We start from the raw sequence: 20,729 nt of genomic DNA, 5'->3' as shown, positions 1-20,729 counted from the left end.
ATGAAGCGGACGGGCCTGTTCTTGCTGCTGCTTGTCCACCAGGTTTCTCTTACGCACAGCAACCCAGGCCTTGTGGGCGGGGAGGGGGGGTTGCAGTGATTTTTAGGAAGTCATTAGTTTGCACCAGGCGTCCTATTGGGAAGACCCAGTTCTCTGAGTGCATGTTCTGGAAGTTGGGCAATAGGGGCAGTACAGGATTCCTTTTGGTGTACCGACCTCCCCGCTGCACCAAGGATTCCCTGCCCGAGCTGCTTCAGGTCGTGGCGGATGTTCTCCTGGAGACACCTAGTTTGGTTGTCCTAGGGGATTTTAATATCCATGCCGACACGACCTTACAAGGGGCCGCTCGGGACTTCATGGAAAGCATGGCCTCCATGGGGCTGTCCCTGAATAAGTTTGGCCCAACCCATAGCCGCGGACATGCCTTGGACCTGGTGTTTACCTCTACGGATGTTGGTGACCTGACACTAACTAAAAGTGAAACAAAAGAAGTGCCATGGTCAGATCACTTCCTGGTGCAACTGGACTTCTCCGCGACCCTTCCCCTCTGCAGGGAGGTGGGACCGATTCGGATGGTCCGCCCCCGCCACTTAATGGATCCAAATGGTTTCCAGAGAGTGGTAGGGGATGCTTTATCCCATGTTGATGGCCTTTCAGCTGATTCCCTGGTGGCCCGCTGGAATGTGGAGTTAACCAGGGCTATTGACTGTTTGGCTCCGAAGCGCCCTCTCCGATTGCATGGAGCCCGGAGAGCCCCGTGGTTTTCCACGGATCTGAGGGCAATGAAACAATCGTTGAGACGGCTAGAGCGCCGGTGGCGGATAACTCATTCTGAAGCTGACCGGACACAGGTTAGAGCTCAACGTCGAGCCTACCAAGTGGCGGTAGCGACGGCGAAGAAGACTTTCTTCACCGCCTCTATTGCATCTGCAGAAAACAGCAGCAGGAGACTTTTTCAGGTGGTCCGCAATTTAGCGGAACCACCTGCTACATCAGGGCCCAGTACGGGCCACATGATCTCCTGCAATGATTTTGCAAAGTTTTTTGCAGATAAAGTCGCTCAGATTCGGGAAGAGGTAGACGCCACCGTGGGAGCAGGGCCGGGGCGGGAGAGTGCTAGAGTCCTGTCTAGTCAAATTGCATGGGATCAATTCCAATCTGTTACCTCCGAGGATGTGGACAGGCTGCTTGGACGAGTGAAACCAACCACCTGTCTCCTTGATCCTTGCCCATCCTGGCTTATAAAAGCTAGCCGGGAAGGACTGGGCGATGGGCTTCGTGGGGTGGTGAATGCTTCCCTCCGTGAGGGAGCCTTCCCAGACCCGCTGAAAGAGGCGGTTATCAAACCACTTCTTAAAAAACCATCTTTAGATGCGGCCACGATGGCCAGCTATCGCCCAGTCTCAAATCTTCAATTCTTGGGCAAGGTGATTGAGCGAGTGGTTGCTGAACAACTCCAGGCACGCCTGGAAGAAGCGGACCATTTGGATCCCTTCCAGTCGGGATTCAGGCCTCATCATGGGACTGAAACTGCCTTGGTCGCACTGGTTGATGATCTCCGGCGGGCTAGGGACAAAGGTGAGAGCTGTTTCCTAGTTCTGCTGGATCTCTCAGCGGCGTTTGATACCATCGACCATAACATCCTTCTGGACCGTCTTGAGGGGCTGGGAGCTGGGGGCACTGTCCTACAGTGGTTCCGCTCCTTCCTCCTGGGCCGTGTTCAGAAAGTGGTGGTGGGGGATGAGTGTTCAGACCCCTGGGCTCTCACTTGTGGGGTGCCTCAGGGTTCTGTCCTCTCCCCCATGCTTTTCAACATTTACATGCAGCCGCTGGGAGAGATCATCAGGGGGTTTGGGCTGGGTGTTCATCAGTATGCGGATGATACCCAGCTCTACCTCTCTTTCAAATCAGAACCAGTGAAGGCGGTGAAGGTCCTGTGTGAGTGTCTGGAGGCGGTTGGAGGATGGATGGCGGCTAACAGATTGAGATTGAATCCTGACAAGACAGAAGTACTGTTTCTGGGGGACAGGAGGCGGGCAGGTGTGGAGGACTCCCTGGTCCTGAATGGGGTAACTGTGCCCCTGAAGGACCAGGTGCGCAGCCTGGGAGTCATTTTGGACTCACAGCTGTCCATGGAGGCACAGGTTAAATCCGTGTCCAGGGCAGCTGTGTACCAGCTCCATCTGGTACGCAGGCTGAGACCCTATCTGCCTGTGGACTGCCTCGCCAGAGTGGTGCATGCTCTGGTTATCTCCCGCTTGGATTACTGCAATGCACTCTACGTGGGGCTACCTTTGAAGGTGACCCGGAAACTACAACTAATCCAGAACGCAGCAGCCAGACTGGTGACAGGGAGCGGCCACCGAGACCATATAACACCGGTCTTGAAAGACCTACATTGGCTCCCAGTACGTTTCCGAGCACAATTCAAAGTGTTGGTGCTGACCTTTAAAGCCCTAAACGGCCTCGGTCCAGTATACCTGAAGGAGCGTCTCCACCCCCATCGTTCTACCCGGACACTGAGGTCCAGCACCAAGGGCCTTCTGGCGGTTCCCTCACTGCGAGAAGCCAAGTTACAGGGAACCAGGCAGAGGGCCTTTTCGGTAGTGGCGCCCTCCTTGTGGAATGCCCTCCCACCAGATGTCAAAGAGAACAACAACTACCAGACTTTTAGAAGACATCTGAAGGCAGCCCTGTTCAGGGATGCTTTTAATGTTTGATGTATCATAGTATTTTAATATTCTTTTGGAAGCCGCCCAGAGTGGCTGGGGAGGCCCAGCCAGATGGGCGGGGTATAAATAATAAATTATTATTATTATTATTATTAAAGCAGAAAGAGCATGTTGGATGTGTGAACTGAGCTGCTTTGCTGGACCAGTTCTTACAACAACCCAGGAAAGGAGGCCTGGTTTTTGGCTTCCCTGCTACAACTAGAGACTGCAGTGTTACTCTGCTGCCCCCCCCCCCCAAGAGACAGCATGGTTTTAATGGGTGCAGTGAAATACTGTACCTGTCAGGGGAATCTCTCACCGCTTGACACACCTGATGGGTGCAATCTTATCAACAATGTTTTGTTTCATTTTAAAAATGATTTTAGTGATGTGTCAAATTTGATTTTTTTAAAAATAACCCCCCCACACACTTATTTCTGTCCATCTCAGTGAGTCCTTGGATGTGCAAATCCTCCTCCCTAAAATAATAATAATAATAATTTATACCCCGCCCTCCCCAGCCAAGGCCGGGCTCAGGGCGGCTGAAGCCCTTCCCTTCCCTTCCACGTGTGGAGGGAAGGGAACACAGAGACAAAGGGCTACACCTCCTGCAGTTCCACGGCAGAACATCTGTTGCACGCAGAAATCCCAGGTTCCACCCCACCATCTCCAGGTAGAGCTGGGAGAGACTCCCTGCTTGCAACCCTCTGGAGAGCTGCTGCCTTTCAGAGAAGACGGTGCTGAGCTGGGGAATCCATAGTCTGGCTCCGCAGAAGGCAAGTTCCTTATTTCCTGTTCCGTTCCCCACCTTGCTCTAGGTCCCTGTGCTTGGGCTCGTAGGTGGGGATGGGGACTGTGAAAGATGCAAAAGAATAAATTGTCAGCCTTCACCTTCAGGATATCAAGCTTTGGGCGTGTTGTATCTTTACATTTCATGGCTCCAGTGCCACCAGCATTTGAACGATGCATTCCGTCAGCAAAGATAGATATTTCAGAATACACTGATGGAATATTCCCTAGAGTGCCTGCATTTCAGCAGTGTATAAATTTAAATATTCTTTTGAGGCATCTAATCATAAGCTTGCATTTTTATTAAAGCTTATATGTTTAATCAGGGCTTGTATTTTAAAAAATGAGCTTAAAGATCTTCAAATGTTTCATGCCAGGCAGAAGACCAGCTGCCTTAAGAACCTTGGCAAAATGTTTTTCTCCTAGACAAGGGGCCCCCCTGATTTATAGCAGAAAACAATTCTCAAAGTCGTAAAAAGGGAATTACAGGCTGAGAGCCAAGGTTACACTGACCCTACAAATTAAGGGTTGATAAATAGTAAAATGAGCCATATCTTCTTCCTAAGGTTAAAAAGGTCAAGAGCAGTGAAAAAGCAACTGGTCTGGCTGGCAGAAACAGAACATTTTTGGGAAGTCTTTTCTAAAGCTGTTTCTTTCTTAAACTAAGATCCTTTTAAGATTTCTTTTCCTTTTAAAAGGTTATTTATGTATTAAATATATTAGCTTAAATATAATTATGCAAAGGATTTAAGAAATGCTAGATTCTTATTTCATATAGTTGTAAGAGTTGTAACTATCCTGAAATTAAGTCAGCCACCAGCCCCCCTTGCCAGACAGGAGACGCCATCGAGCACTCCTGATATATGGTTGTCAGGCCTTTTGTTTAGAAACCTTCAGATGAAGGAGATCTCTCAATGTTGATGTGAACTCAAAATCCTTGACATATGTTTAAGATAAAAATTCAAGATTAATCATCTGTTTTGGAAGGCAATAGGGCAAGGAGGGCAAGAGGTGAGCTGGTAATTAAGATTCCTTGTTGAGACACATGTAAGATATATTACTACTTATTTGTCATTTATAGATAGAAGAATATATAGCTTTTTGATTTCCATAAAAGGGCAGAAGGAAATGGGTGTATCTTTTGTGATTGGTTCTAGCAAACAGCCAATAGGAATTTCAACCAGGCTGATTGGACAGAGGCAGCCACAGGAGGAGCAAGGGGGCTGGATTAAGGAAATATAAGTGCTGGCCAGAATGGCAGGAGGCCAGGCCAGAGCTTGGTAACCATATACCACTGTGCCTCATATTTATTTGTCTGACAAATAAATTACTATTTTAATTTCTCTATTGCTGCGTTGAATATTTCATTCCAGCTAAGTGTTAACCACAAGCAGCGTGCTACACTTTGTATAGCCTTATTTTGTTTGTAAAGCTTTAAAATCTTTTCATATCTGTGCTACAGATATACATGAAGTGAAATTTAATCTCATGCTGTGATGTTTGTTCCACATGTTGTTCTGAGGGCTCTCCCATCCCCCCCCCCAGCCCATTTTCTGTTGTGCAAGTGGAAGTCCTTACGCAGGGCTGGTGAGGGTGGAGCTCCTTTGGTGAATCCCGCCCACGATGCTTATCTAGTGCCTTGACTTTGTTTATTCTTTTGCCTCTACGGACTGATCAGGGGTTGCTTTGTCTGCATGGGAATCGCGAGGGAATGTTGAACTCTCCTACCTGTGGTTGTCCAAATATGCTGCTGTCAGCTTCCTCCAGCCACTTAGCCAGGCCCTGCCGCCTCCCAGGCTGGAGCCCCCACTCCCTCTCCTCCGAGGAGTCCATCCGGGTGTGATCTGGCCTCTCCCTCTCCCGGCCCCGCACTCTGTAGGGCACCGACTGCCGCAGCGCTGGGGGGCTCAAGGACACCCCCTTGGGCAGGTCCGACAGACTGGAGATGAAGGTGCTCTCCACGGCCCAGTTGCCCAGCCTAGGGAGCAAGGAGAGAAGCACAGGCTCACCAGCTCTGCTCACGTGGAAATGCAGGCAAGCCAAGGGAGGCGAAGCACAGGGCTGCCTCATACGGAGTCAAGACAGCTTTATGGGATCATCACTAAACTGTACTGTGAACCCCACATTTTGTACTATCCACCCAAACTGAGTAATTGATACACCCAACCAGGGTTCGTAGTTAACACCTAAAAATCAAACACTGTGTGATTCACTCCAAACAAACCCTGCGCTTTGATTGGTTCACCTGGCGCAGTACTGTCTACGCAGACAGCGATGCCCAGCACCACAGGCCACATTTAACTGCAGAATGGACCCCATTCCTGCCCCTGCCCCCCAATGCACGCACCCAGTAAAGGACAAATAATCTGCAGAACAGAGGGGTGACTCCTGTCTCTCATATCCTAGTAACCCCTTGCTTGGAGTGACTGCTGCAATGCTCTCTATGCAGGGGGCCTTTCAAACTAGCCACCCAATGGGTTCCCATTAGCAAAGGAGTGACCAGATGGGTTGGCACCCAGAGTAAAGTTCAAAAATCCAGTGGTGCCCATGGATCTAACAGCCTCTGGTCTCCTCTGACTGGCAGCAGATCTCCAGGCCTTTCCTGTGTTAGGCGAGGTGTGTTTTGAGGGGAGATACAGGTAATTGAACCTAGGGTCACCTACATGCAAGGCATGCAACACTGAGCTAGAGAAAAGAAAATAATAAAAACAATACATTTATTATTTGTATCCAGCCCATGTGATAGGGTTGCCCCAGCCACTCTGAACAGCTTCCAACACATAAAAAAGCATAATAAAACATCAATCATTAAAAATACAGCCAATACAGGGCTGCTTTCAGATGTCTTCTAAAAGCCAAATAGTTGTTTATCTCCATGACATCTGAAGGGAGGCTGTTCTACAGGGCAGGCGCCACTACCGAGAAGGCCCTCTGCCTGGTTCTCTGTAACCTCATTTCTTGCAATGAGAGAACTGCCAGAAGGCCCTCAGGGCTGGACCTCAGTGTGTCCGGCCTGAGTGAAGGGGGAGATGCTCCTTCAGGTATACAGGGCCAAGGCTGTTTAGGGCTTTAAAGGTCAGCACCAACAGTTTGAACTGTGCTGAGAAACATACTGGGAGCCAGTATAGCTCCTTTAGGACCACTGTTATATGGTCCCGATGGCAACTCCCAGTCACCAGTTTAGCTGCCACATTCTGGATTAGTTGTAGCTTCTGAGTCACCTTCAAAGGTAGCCCCATGTAGAGTGCATTGCAGTAGTCTAAGTGGGAGATAGCCAGAGAATGAACCACTCTGGTGACAGTCTGTGGGCATGTAGGATCTCAGCCTGCATACCAGACAGAGCTGGCAGGCAGCTGCCCTGGACACAGAATTGACCTGCACCTCCATGGACAGCTATGAGTCCAAAATGACTGTCAGAATGCACACTTGATCCTTCAGGGGCACAGTTACCCCATTTAGGACCAGGGAGTCCCCCACATCAGCCTGCCCCCTGTCCCCCAGAAATGTTCAACCTCAGTCTGTTGGCTGCCATCCATCCTGCTGCTGCCTCCAGAGACTCACATGGGACATGGCTGGCATCCCTGCAAGCGGGGAGTGCATTACCTCTCTTTGCCCTTGTCGATGACCCGACTGACAGTAGGCGACTCGGTGATGCGGGCCTGCACCCTCTGCTGGCCTGAAACAAGAGAGATTTTACTATGGGAACCCGGCTTCCCACCCGAGGCCCCCCTGGCGCTCGCCATCTGGCCTCCTCCCCTCTGACCTCTGACCTTCCTCCTGCTCTAGCATGTCCATCAGGCCATTCATGGCGTCTGAGTCCACTGTGTCGTCCTCCACCAGGTCCATGGAGCCCAGCGGGTCGGGGCCATGCGCGTCCTCCAGGAGCTGCCCCGGGAACCGGCCTTCGCTCGTGGCGTCCGAGTCCTCGGCCTTGCTGCACTCCAGCGAGGAGTCTTCGGCAGTCACCAGCGAGGGCGTCAGCCCCGAGGACCACACCTGCATGTCGGACATCTCCATGAGGGCGTCCTGCTCGCTGGCGGCCATGGGGACGGCATCCATGACGGCCACCTCGCTCCAGTACTGGTCAGCGCGCAGCGGGGAAGGCAGTGAGTAATGCAGGGAGGCGGGGGAGAGCAGCTCGTCCTGCAGCGAAGCATAACCTGCATGGGCAGACAGAGGGCGACAGGCTAAGGTGCTGCAGGGCGCAGGGCAGGACACGCAACCTCTAGCCGTCGGGGCATGCGGGGGGGGTGTGTGCACACTTTGTGCGCCAAAAGATCTCCATCCCAACGTGCATCGGTCCAAGAGAACACAGCCATTGGGGTGGTGAGCAAAGCCAGCTAAACCATTGGGGGTGGGCACGTGGAGAGAGCACCCCCAAAGATGGGCTGCCACCCAAATGGCAGATTTCAAATGGAAACGGGAAGCGAAGGCCCCGTGTCTTTAATGATGCCAGGGCAGCTAACCTGTAGCCTCCCAGATGTTGCTGAGCTACAGCTCCCATCGTCCTGGACTTCTGGCCATGATGTTGGCTGGGACTGATGGGAGCTGGAGTCCAGCTTTGCTGGGCAGGCCAAAGGTTCCCTGCCCTGCCCTGCCCTGCCCTGCACCATGCCGTGTTTCTGGTGGGCCCTGGAGCCCTTGCCCTCAGCTGCCTCCTGGGGTGTCCCCCTAGCACTGGTTTCCCAGAGAATAATGTAGGGTCCCTTGTCAGGCGTAAAGGAGAGCGGAAATGGGGCAGTGGGGAGTGTTAAAAAGAAAACCTGATCAGGAAACAAATGTCACCAAGCCAAGCACTACCGTACATAAGGCTCAAGTAGCACTGATGCCTTTCTCTCTCCTTCGCTCAGTTTTTGCAAATGACTGATTAGTCATCAGTATCAAACATGAAGATCAGCCTTTTTGTGCAATTGCATTATAAATTCTATTTCAGCAGAAGTTAGAAACAAAACAAGACAAAACACCTTGTCATGATAATATAATAATAATTTATTACTTAAACCCTGCCCATCTGGCCAGGCCTCCCCAGCCACTCTGGGCGACTTCCAATGGGATATTAAAAACACAATAAAACATCAAACCTTGATGCCTTATGTACGAAAACTCCCTTCAAGTCTTTAATAGTAACATAAAGAGTCCAGAATGTAGCACCTCAACATGCCCTCCTATTTTATATATATCAAACATATTGATTGCCTTTATATATGAGAGGCAACAATGAAATAGAAAACAATCTTTCGTTCATTTTTTGAACTGCTTTCACTTTCTGTCACTCTCCAAAGCATAGTTTTTTGACTTGAAATGTGCTGGTCTACTAAAAAATTTCATTTTAATATTAAAGACTTAGGGATTATCTATATGTTTTGTTTCACTGAAAGCTGTTTTCTTTCATTTGGTTTTTGATTCTCTCCTGTTCACAGAAAGTGAAGGGAGGCACTCACTCCTTTCCAAGAACCCACAGATTCAAAGAACTGGCATCGCCCTATAAGGCAGATGAAATCAGGGCCAGCCCTACTATTAAACCAAGTGAGGGAGCGGTGCCAAGATCCTGGAGAATGGAATGTGTGAGAGAGTCCCATGGTGTGCCATCAGCTGCAGTGTGTGGGTGGAAATCAGTAAAACGTCCTGGAAAATCCAGACATATGGCAGACCATGCCGGCAGTGCCATTTTTGCCGATGTTCAAAAAAAGAGAGAAAAGCTAAAACCTTTTCACTGTTTGAAATATGGCAGCCCTAGCCCTATGCTAACTCCCTCCCCTCAAATGCAGAGAAAGCTGCTGTCCAAACCCCAGTGTTGTGGAAAGATTCAGCGGTCAGTTTAATAAGCTTGGCTACATGGAATGAGAGAGAGCACCATCTTGGCCTTGGGTATGAAGAGACAGCTGAAGACTGACAATTGCCCTTTGGGGGAGTTGGAGGTGATTTGAAAGAGGAGAACACATTTATTCCACTCCTGCATCTGGAAACTGAGGGTTCTATCCAGTGACCTCTGTCCACCAGCACAAGGTCTCTTGCACAAGCGGAAAAGTCACTTTTAATACTGCACAACACAGGAACTCAAGACAACAGTTGCACTAGCAGAAGCCTGCTGTGCCACAAATTGCACAATCTGTTGTGCAACTAAGGCCACATTCATACCATACACTGAAAGCTTGTTTTCTCCCGCTCTGGAGGGTAGGACTCAAACCTATGGCTTCAAGTTAGAAGAAAGGAGATCCCAACTAAACTCCAGGAGGAACATTCTGACAGTAAGAGCTGTTCAACAGTGGAACGGTCTCCCTCGGAAGGTTGCGGGCTCTCCTTCCTTGGAGGTTTTTAAGCAGAGGCTGGATGGATTAAGCAGAATCTGACATGGATTCTTTAGCTGAGATCCCTGCATTGCAGGCGGTTGAACTAGATGACCCCCAGGGTCCCTTCCAACTCTACGATTCCATGATTCTATGAAAGCACTATGATACCAACCACATTCAAATAATTCTGGGAGCTGTAGTTTGCTAAAGGAGCCAAGAGTTATTAGCAGGGTCATCTTCCCCTCTCAGTGCTACAGTTCTCAGCCTGGTTTAACAGTCAAGCCCTGTGGAACAAATATGCCACTAACTGACTTAGCTCCACATGAGTGTTTGGGTATTGTTTAAATACCTGTTTGATCAGAGGCAGCAGCCAGACAAAATAAAATGTGTGTAAATGCTGTGGGAAGCAGAGTCTCTTTCAAACCTCACTTTCATTTCTCTTCAAAATGACTGTCATTTAAGCCAGAGAGGGAACCAGGTTTTTGAGACTGGGGCTCAAAGGTAGAGAAAATATGCCTCTGACCATATGCAAAAGGAACTTCTCTCAACACTGAGTAGCTGCAACCAGTCTTGTACTTCAGGGATTGGGGAGAACGGCACCTGCAATGCCTCTCTCTCTCTGGGAATTTGGTGTGGAGGAGAGGGACTCTCCCACATGTTCCCACACTTTGCACTCGGAAAGAAGAAGGACTCGGCGGGACAAGTGCTGCTAAGCCAGGTTGCCTATGGCTCTGAACGTAAGTGCACAGACAGGAGAGGCTTCCGGGATCAGGTCCCCAAGTGCAAAACTACCAGCTCCGAAAACAGGGTGCTTTGGCTCACATGTTCCACTGTAGCCCAAAGCCCAAAGCCCACGAAGAGTTTTGGGGCATTTTAAAGACTCCTCCCTTAATTAAGGTGTGCTGAAGTAGCTGCAGAACACCACGTGGGCTCTTCTAGGCTTCCGTGGACTAGAGTCCTCTTTGCCACAGTACTTTTGGTGCTGTTCTTTTGGGGTCCTGCTGCCACTCAGCGCTGCAAAAGGTGGCAGAGGGGGAGGCAACTGGATCTGTGGGGCACAGCTCCTATGGGGCATGCGGCAGGGAAGTTCCCAGTAAGTTGTGCCCCATGTGCCTTAAATATGTGTGCCTGGAGGTGGGTGTCATGGATGGCTCCGTCTTAAACTTGGGGTCATGGCTTGAGCTCTACGTTGGGCAAAAGATCCCTGCATTGCAGGGGGTTAGACTAGATGACCCTTGTGGTCCCCTCCAACTCTACAATTTGATGATTTGAACTTTCCTGTTCAGGCATCAAAAGGAGTCACACTGTCCAGCATTCATAAGAAATCTATATTTTGATCTGGCAGCATCCAAACTTTGCAACTCCCTGCCTATTGATATCAGGGAGACACTTTTGCCATATTATTTTCAGCGCCTGCTAAAAACCTTTCTGCTTCTGCAACCCTGTCCAGACCTGTAGAAGCTGCATTTTTAGCTACTGTTGATTTTAATCATCTTTTGAATGATTTTAATGATTTTGAATAATTTCTAATGATACCTGTTTTAAACTGTTTCTATTTAAAATTGAATTGATTTTTTAAAAAAAACTGCTTTAAGTCCCCCCCCCCTTAAAACCCAGTGGTACATCCATTTTATGGAGTAAATAAATACAACATGCCAGCCTTCTGCTGGCTCATTTGCACCCAGCGGGCACTGACATGCTCCCTTCTCCAGCTCAAAGCATTTAAAGGGTTGAAGGGAAGAAAGAGCTCTTGGGCCACCTCAGAAGTACAGAAGTACATGGGCAGCTTGGTCTGTGAAAAGGACCCCATCTCCTAGGGGCCAAGCCCTTTTGGGCCCCCCAATGTTTTTTGGGAGGGGTTTCCCCTATGTTCAAAAGTGGCAGAGGAGGCTACAGACGGTGAGGCTTCAGTGGCCAACTCCTCGTCCTGCAGTGGAGGGGAAGGAGCGAGGAAGCAGCCCCTGGCCAGTGGCCATTGAAGGTGCTGCCGCACTTGGCTCCACCCCAGCTCCTCCGATGTCCTGATGTCACACGTGCGACATCATTCTCCTTTGGAAGCTGGTGCTTCTGCAGTTTCATCTTAAGCATGCATGGGTTCACTGAGCCAAAATGGGAAGGTTTGCTCCAAAATCACACAGTGCACAAAACCCACAAAGGATGAGGAGAAATTCCATTTCCAAAACAATATGGGAATGGAGACAGAAGCATTCTCTGAAATGGACACCTCTCTTATTTTACCAAGGCTGTTCTCCAACCAAGGAATGTGCAAGAAATGCATATCCTAGTTCAATGCACCCAGAGTTTCCACTGGCTCCCTACAGCTGCTCTTGACCTTGGGCAGCCCTTGGGCAGCTGCTGCTCCCAGATGCCCCCACCAGATTTCAGGCAGCCAAGGAATGAACCACCCACCTGCTGCAATTTTGCAAGAGGGACAGAGGCACCCGCAGTGGGCATCTGGGCCACAGCAGCTGCCAAGAAGCCTGGGAAAAGTGTGAGACGCACCTCAGTGTATCTCAGCAGGGAAGGGAGGAGTCAAGGAGAACCAGGGATGCTGGAGAGCATTTGTAGCCCCCCTTACTTACACCTGGCTACAGTTGGGCATGAGGATTAAAGGGCTTACTTTGAGACTTCATAGGAAAGGTGAGTTTTTGGATTCTGAAGAGCCCTTGTAGCTTTAATCTGCTCATGTTCACTCCTTGCCAGACTGAACTCCCACCCCGTTCTCTTCTTTGCCTCCCCCACTATTGACATTTAGGTTGCAAGTTCCTTGGGGACCAAGACCTATAAAGCACCATGTCGCTTATTGATAGTGCTGTGTAATTATGGATAAAGAGCAACGGGAAGGGCAATTGCTTCACCCGGTGGCAGGGGAATCAGGGGAGCAAAGGCCTCCTGCAGGTGTGCCGTGTGTGTGAGGGGGACTCTTGCTCCATGCAGCTTTTCCACAGTTGCTGCGCCTGGACTTTGCCTGCTCAGCCGTGCGGGGGTGGGGTGGGGGGTTGACCTTTGGGAGAGTCAAGCTGCCCAGGGGGGCTTTGGGATCAGCAGGCTGAAGGGAAGCCCTTCCCATTTCCCCAGGCTCTGCTAGCAGCCGTTGGGCAAGGAAGGGAAGCCAGGAAGGGAGGGCGGGTAGCAGCAAAGGGCAAAGTGGCAACATTCAGCCTGGCATGGCTGCCAGGTCCGGCCAGGCACAGCATGCATTCATCAGCAGGGCAAAAGCTCTCGGACGGACGGCTCAGGTCAAATGAGAGAGAGAGAAAGAGAGAGAAACAGTGGAGACAGGCAGTGGAGGAGAAAAAGGAGGAAAAGGAGAGAGGTCAGGACCAAGACGGAGGACAACGGTCAGGATAGGCGCCAACTGGCCAGCCAACTCAGGCTGATAGCATGTGGAAGCACGCAGATTGAACTGGGATGGGGAGGGGGGAGGGAATGAGCACGCAGCACTCTTGACCACAGGGTTGGCTGCTGATCTGGCTCCCAGGGCCCACTAAGCCACACCAGCCCACACCCTCTTCCTGATGCACAATGCGTCTAACTGATAGCTGGAGCCCAGGGTCCAGGCTTCAAAGCCCAGAACCTCTCTGCACCCATCTCCAGGCACACCTTGTGCCAACCCAAGGCCTGGTCTCTAGAGGCCATTTGAGCTGCACCACTGCAGGGCCTCCTTCTCTCTCTGCACCAGCCTCAGATTCCCTCTCTCAGGGCAGCCTATCTCTGTGCACCACAGAAGGTGTGCTCCTTACCCCTCCCCCCTGCATCGCCACAAGTCTGCATTCCTACCGCCTATCTTTCTGCAAAAGCCGCTTCCTAATGCCAGGGTCCCAGTCTGGAACCCCCCCCCCCCCGCTATTCACTTTATGGACCACCAGCGCCCTCTGTATGCAGCGGGGCACATGGCACCACAGGCACTTTGCCCCTTGGATCCAGGACCCTGGGCTCGTCCACCCTTCCGCTTGTCTCGCTGCTTCCCCCCAGGAAAAGCTCCTCCTCCTCCTCCTCACTGAATGGGTTTCCCATGGATGGGTGTTTGTTCTGCTTCAGTGATAAAGAGTGGGTTTTCCCAAGGAAAGAGGTGGGGCAAACTGAAAACTAGGAGACCAGTGGAAATGTGGATGTGTCCTCACTCCCAACTGTTCTTTAACGCCTGGGCACATGACTCCGGGTTCACAAGAGACCTGGCTGTGGCCCTCGCTGGCCCTCCCAGCTATGCTCTTGCCTCCCTTGCCCAAAGCCACCCAGCGTGCCCCAGCACCACGGCATCCCCTGGGGGTCTGTGGATTTATTCCACCCCACCAGGGTGTGAGCTTAGAGTTGGCGCGTTCTAGCTGAGGCCAAAGGGGAAGGAAGCTGCCAGCCAGGGGGGGTTTTTAGCAGGCAGGTAGCTGGTTGATCTCAGGGACCACAAAATGGGCTGAAGGGGGCAGCAGAAATCCAGAGGGAGGGGGAGGGAGGGGCAGTCACACTGAAAAGACCTGTGCAAGCCTAAGCCTGGGCACATGACTCCGGGTTCACAAGAGACACCAGGCAAGGATCTGGTGCAGCAGGATCTGGGCCGGCACTCACCATTCATCTGGGAGGGCGACAGGGAGTAATCCCGATTGGAGTAGCGTTTGTCTCCCTTCAGGCTACGACTTTGCCGGGAGGAGCCTTCCAGCATGTTGATGATCTCACTGCGGTCTATGTTGCGCAGAGCCGTGTACAGGTTTTCCACTGCCAAAGGAGAAGAGGAAGGAGACATATCAGCCAGACGTGACAGCAGGGGATTCATTTTTGCAACCATCTATCATGGAATGCAGCAGGAACAGGTTGTCCAGCACCTGCAGGCGGCTTCTTCTTCTTCTTCTTCTTCTTCTTCTTCTTCTTCTTCTTCTTCTTCTTCTTCTTCTTCTTTTCTCCCCTCCCCCCATGCTTTATTAATTGAAAATTGTATAACAAAAATGATCATTAGATGTTGAAGACAGCATAAAAAGTAAAAATAAAAATAAAAATTACAGTCGTTCGTTCCTCAGTTATTTGCTTTTTACACCATTTTGCAATTGATTTCAACGTGACCTCCCATCTTCCATTATATTCCCAGATTATATTTCTTGGATGCACACTCACTTTATTTTCTCCACATTGTTTGGCTTACTTCAAGTATTATATTATCCTATTCACCCACAGAAGTTCAGTCAATACCTGCCAATGGATTAATATTTTGACAATGTTCCTTTACACAAACACTATATATGTCCCACTCTCTGTTAAATTTTTCATCTGTAACGTCTCGTAACCTTGCTGATAGTCTCGTTAGTTCAGCATACTCTCTCAGTTTATTTTGCCAGTCTGATTTGAATGGGTTATCTTCTCCATTCCAGCCTTTACAATTAACATTCTGGCAGCAACTGTAACATACATAAAGACTCTCCTAAACTTTTTGGGAATTTTATTACCCATAATTCCTAGCAGGAAGGCTTTGAACATTTTCTTCAGCTCGCTATAAATCATTTCCCAGAACTATCTAATCTTTTTACAGTTCCACCACATGTGGATTCATGTGCCTTCAGCCTCTTTGCATTTCCAGCAAATGTTTATCCTAGACCTAAACAATTTGATAGTGCAAATCCTCCTCTTTCTCTTATATCCTCCTCTTTCTCTTATATCAATCAATAATTTATGTTTAATTCTAGGTTCCCCCCCATTCCAGATAAATCTTGATATATCCTTCTGCCAATCTTTGAAGCAGCCTGCCATCCCTATCACCGGAATGGACTGAAACAAGAAAATCATTTTTGGGAGTATGCTCATCTTTATTGTGAAAATTCTTCCCCCAAAAGAGATATTTAGCCTGCTCCAAATTTCCAGTTTGTTTTTGGTTTCCTTCCAAGTGTTAACATAGTTATCCTAGAATAAATTGATATTCTTAGCTGTGAACCATATACCCAGATATTTCACTTTTTTGCTAATTTCCAGGCCGCATATAACTTGTAATTCGTTTTTTTCCTTGCACATCCATATTTTTTTACCAATAATTTGATTTTCTTTGTGTTAAGTTTAAAACCCGCCACTCTCCCAAATTCATTTATCAGCTCTAGTGTTCTCAATAGACTTTCCTTTGGGTTCTCTGTCATTTTTATCAGGTCATCAGCAAAGGCTTTGAGTTTATAAGATTTCCCCCCAACACTATACCTCTTATCTTCCCTTCTTCTCTTCTCTTTTTATTCAGGATTTCCAATACTAAAATAATGGAGACAAGGGGCATCCTTGCCTGGTTCCCTTCCTTATATTGCATTCCTCCGTGATGTTGCTATTTATAATGAGTTTCGCTTTTTGTTCTGAATAGCTCGCCTGTATTCCTCTGTCACCAAATCCCACGAGGTTTATTTGTGTTTTCATGAAACTCCACGAAACAGGCTTCACTTGTCCACATAACAGTTGGATCCGGTGGAATGAATTTGCGCATTGAAAAGCATGTAGAGCTGGAAGAGGATGTAGGAAAGACTGTCCTTCTTTTGACTTCCTTTCAACTCTAGGTACTTTTCAAGGAAGAAAAAGTAACCCTCCTCACAACCAGGGAGGAAATGAATGATGGCAGAAGATCCCCAAGAATGTACCTTTAGGGAGACTAGCCATGCACAAATGAGGAGCATTGCTCCCCTCACTGCTGGCCCAGACCAGGAAAGAGCAGGCCTGAGGGGGGTCCGGCATGGCCAGCTGCTCCAATGTGCGATGCATTCAATGTTTTGATGAGTGAGGGTGAAGGAATGCCATGTATCGAATGTGGTCATGTGCAAAGGAAAGTCCCCCGGGGGAACCTTAGTTCTGGTGGTGTGTGGCCTCCCTCTTCAGGACAGCAAGAGGTGAAGCCCATGCCCCCCCAGCCCCCTTGCTAATACGCACTGTTGGCACTCTGGCCGCCACGGCTGGTCCACAGGTTCAGCAGGGCCAGGCTCTGCTCCAGAAGGGAGTTGGGATTCTCCACACGGATCCTATTGATGTCATCCACACCAAACTGCAGCTCCCGGGCCAGTTCTGGAGGGAGTGGGGGGTGGCGGGGCCAGAAAAGAGACACAAAGCACAGCAGCCATCAGACATGGGGGGGGGGGAGCAGGAAGGCCCTGCGACTGGCCCTCTGTGCCGGGGGCAGTTAACCTTTTGCAGCCCGAGGGCCAGCATGCAGAGCAACCTTCCAAGGGCCACATGCCAGGGTGGTGGGAGAGCAATGGAAGTGACTCTTCTGCTGCACAGGGGGCTGGTTTCTGCACACAGGTCGGTGCTCCTCTCTGCCTTGTCTCCAGGCAAGCAAGAGGCGTTGTCAGAATCCAGGGACACATCCCAGCCAGCCAAAAACTCTGTGCATGCAAAACAAGGGCTAGTGAGGGGTGTGGCCCAAGGGCAGCACCAAGAGTCAGACAGGAAGGCCTGAAGTTCCTCACCCCTCCCTGCTGTTGGGTATGCCACACTCGATGCAGTTTAGCTATATATTTAGAAAAATATTAAAATGCTGCCCAGAGTGGTTGGGGCAACCCAGTCAGATGGGTGAGGTACAAGTAATAAAATAATAATAATAATAATAATAATAATAATAATAATAATAATAATGGTTTACAAGAACTATGTGCGAAATCACACAAGAAAAACCATACACAACTGTTGTAATCAGATATGGAAGGATGTGCTCCTGATTGCTGAGGGCTAATGGAGCAGAAACAGTTCCAGCCTGCATTTCCAAGTTGGCACAGGAGGCACCTGCTGAATCTCCCCAGGCAGAGTCTTCCCTACAACTGGGCCCATGACACTGAAGGCTCAGTGCTTGCTGTTGCCAAATGAGCCTGGCCAACTTGGGGAACGACCAGCAAGAGGCTCCTGCAGAAGATCCCAGTGACCGAGCTGGGAGACAAGGGTTCTGGAGACTTTTTTGCCAGGTGGGTGTTCACAAAAAACAAAACAAAACAAAAAAAACCACAGGGAGTGTGTGGGATAATAGCAGGAAAGATTCCCACCCAGCAAGCCCAGAGTGCTGGGAACTCAGAGCGTCTGAGGTCAGTTGTGGGAACAGATGGGAATATTTGTGGCATGGAAAATGGCAGGATGTCAGCAGGAAGTTACGCAACAAGTGCCAGTTGGAAACGAGGCTGTATGTCTGCCCCAAAACACTTGCAGGCACAAACAGTATTGGCAGCAGCATTGTGTATAAGCGCCTCGATGCCTCCAGAAGAACAAATCATGAAAGTACAATGAAAGGGACACCTGGAAGGGCCTTTCACCCCTTTTTTGCAAGGACACCAGTGTCACTCACCAGCCCAACTGAGGCCCAAATGCTCTGCAATGACAGCCATCTTCATGTCTGTTCTGTCCTTCTCTGTGCTGCTTACTGAGCCTGGGGGGGGGGGGGAGGAAGGGGGAAGCAGAGTAAGTTTTGGGCAAAGACAGGGCACAAAACTCACGGTCACTGCTGGGGTCTCTGGCATTGTGCAGGTTGTTAGCAGGTTGTTAACAAGGTCAAGAGGCTGATTGGTCCCTTACTCAACTTTGCCCTGGTCTCAGTCACAAATCCTGTTCAGTTTCTCTACTACTACTACTACTACTATTATTATTAAAATTTCTATACTGCCTGAAGCTGTTACCATCAAGTAGTCTGGCACCCAACCCACCTGGGATGCTAGCTTTCCACAAAGGAAACAGAGGAACATATAAACTCCCTGCCTGCAGAAAGCTCCTATCATCATCATCATCATCAGTTGCTTTTCAGTTGTACTGAAAGCGTCTCAAATTAAAACCAGTTAAGAACATCCAATAAAAATCTAGAAACACAGCTGAAGCGATAGAAGGGTGCACAGATCCCACCTCACTAAGAGACACCAGAATGTCTCCCTTCAGACTAATGGCAAAAGGCTGTCTTGAATCCCAGTTCTATTTCTTGATCTATGAGCTGCCCTGCCAAGCCCCCTCTTCTGGCCCCAAGGACTCTTACCCAGGGTGCTCTCGCTGGGGAGGCTGTATCTCTCACGCAAGGCTAGCGGCGTCAGCGTTCTCCTTCGCTCCTCACTGCCGGAACTCTGGGGGCATCAAGGAAAGGCATAACCTCCAACATTTGTCCGATAAAAATAGGGACAGCCCATTCCATAATGATAATTTTACTATTTATACCCCACACATCTGACTGGGATGCCCCAGCCAGCATCTCAGCAGCTTCCAACATATATAAAAGCATAATCAAACATGTATCACCAAAAAACCCTTCCCTATACAGGGCTGCCTTCAGATGGCTCAGGGGGTCAGATAACTCCATACCCTCCAACATTTCTCCAATGAAAATAGGGACATCCTAAGGAAAAGTGGGACATTCCGGGATCAAATCAGAAGGCTTCTCTAAATCAGGGATGTCCCTGAAAAATAGGGACACTTGGAGGGTCTGGAAAGGCTGGTGATTTTCCTGCTTCCAGGAGCCTCTGAGAGAGGGAGGAGCAGAGACACATGGCAAATTGGAGGAAGCCCTGCCTTACTGCACTGAAATCTTGCAGTTTTGCTTGACCTTGTGTCAGTATTAAAGTGAATGTTGTCTTTTCTGAGACCGTAACAAACCAATTGTTCTTATACAAAAATTGCATGGATAGATTGTCTAATTCCTTACCATACTGTGGTACCTCGGGTTACATACGCTTCAGGTTACAGACTCCGCTAACCCAGAAATAGTACTTCGAGTTAAGAACTTTGCTTCAGGATGAGAACAGAAATCGCGCGGCAGCAGCGGGAGGCCCCATTAGCTAAAGTGGTGCTTCAGGTTAAGAACAGTTTCAGGTTAAGAACAGACCTCCAGAACGAATTAAGTACGTAACCAGAGGTACCACTGTACTGTGCTAGGGCCCACCCAGCTGCAATTAGTGAAACTATTAAGAGTTCTTTAGACAATGTGTTATATGACTTTCCCCAACCCTTTTCTATCTGGTGATGTATTTATGCATACATATATTTTATGTAAGCTGCTTAGAGACCCTCTGGGTGACAGGTGGCTAATAAGTTTAATCAGTACTGTTTTTCTAGAAAAAGAGTGGCTGGAACTTACCAAAACGCCTCCCTTGTTCTCTTACAATGGCGATGGTGCGCACCTGACAGCCACCAGAACTCACCTGAGAGATGCCGGAACTGAGTTCCAGCAAGTTCCTCCTGGGGAAAAAGCCCTGCGTTTAACGACTAAATAAATAACATGCTCAGGTGGGACTCACCTTGGAACAGGGCGGCATTGTGATGTTCAGGTGGCAGAGGACATGCTGGAGCTCCTCGTACTTCATGGCTTTGCGGAGGAAGGACAAGGAGCCGCTGGCTTCCCGGCTGCTGTCTCGCACCTGCCCCCAATATTATTATTATTATTATTATTATTATTATTATTATTATTATTATTATTTACTACTACTACTACGCAGCTTTTCTTCCTGACAAGGACTCAGTTAAGCTTACGAATAAAACAGAAACAACTAAAAACATTTTTTGAAACCCAATAATTTAAAAACAATTATACATTTATTGAACTAAAACAATATGTGTGTGAGAGAGAGAGAGAAAGAGAGAGATTAAAAACATGCAGCAAATTACAATAAAAACAGCACAGTACCAGCCCTTTCACTAAATGCAGTCAGTTCCCAAAAGCCTCCTAGAATGAGAATTATTATCATGCAAGTGGGCTTGTGAGGGTGGCAGGACCGAGAAAAGGGGGGAATGTGGTTTTTCAGAGAGCTTGGACCTAAGCCTCACAGGGCTTTATGGGCCATCATCAGCCCTTTTGAGTCGTGCCTGGAAACGGACCAGTAGGCAGTGGGGCCGTTGTAGGAATGGGACTGAAGGCTCCCTATAACCCAGGAAGTGAGGAGAACAATGGACGGGAGTGATCTATTCCTCAGAGTCAGGATAGGTGCTGATGGGTTTTCTCAACAAGTGTTTGGAAACTGTGCTCCAAGTTTTC

The 20,729-nt window shown here is 49.1% G+C and overlaps 1 protein-coding gene and 1 long non-coding RNA gene across 12 annotated transcripts in view; one reads left to right on the top strand and one right to left on the bottom strand.

The window, feature by feature from the left end:
* Positions 1-20,729, bottom strand: part of ANK1 (ankyrin 1) — a 207,357-nt gene that overhangs the window by 14,447 nt on the left and 172,181 nt on the right. For 10 of the 11 annotated variants that reach the window (XM_079988979.1, XM_079988985.1, XM_079988980.1 and 7 more), the window contains 8 exons: positions 19,996-20,115; positions 18,744-18,828; positions 18,069-18,149; positions 16,670-16,801; positions 14,354-14,500; positions 7,271-7,660; positions 7,104-7,176; positions 5,229-5,478 (listed from right to left, as the gene is read on the bottom strand). In XM_079988979.1, the coding sequence (XP_079845105.1) occupies positions 5,229-5,478; positions 7,104-7,176; positions 7,271-7,660; positions 14,354-14,500; positions 16,670-16,801; positions 18,069-18,149; positions 18,744-18,828; positions 19,996-20,115 (1,278 nt within the window). Of the gene's footprint in view, positions 1-5,228; positions 5,479-7,103; positions 7,177-7,263; positions 7,661-14,353; positions 14,501-16,669; positions 16,802-18,068; positions 18,150-18,743; positions 18,829-19,995; positions 20,116-20,729 lie in introns of all 11 variants that reach the window. The other variant, XR_013842002.1, reaches the window with a different exon arrangement.
* The window catches only part of LOC307223194, a 198,980-nt gene continuing 185,753 nt past the window's right edge, over positions 7,503-20,729 (top strand). The window contains exons 1-2 of the long non-coding RNA XR_013842023.1: positions 7,503-7,606; positions 8,921-9,811. This is a non-coding gene — a long non-coding RNA (uncharacterized lncRNA). The remainder of the gene's footprint in view (positions 7,607-8,920; positions 9,812-20,729) is intronic.

Source organism: Podarcis cretensis (genome assembly GCF_951804945.1).
Source record: "Podarcis cretensis genome assembly, chromosome: 8".
NCBI lineage: Eukaryota > Metazoa > Chordata > Lepidosauria > Squamata > Lacertidae > Podarcis > Podarcis cretensis.
Note: the sequence above shows the minus strand (reverse complement) of the source record. Positions and strands in the feature narration are given on the sequence as shown.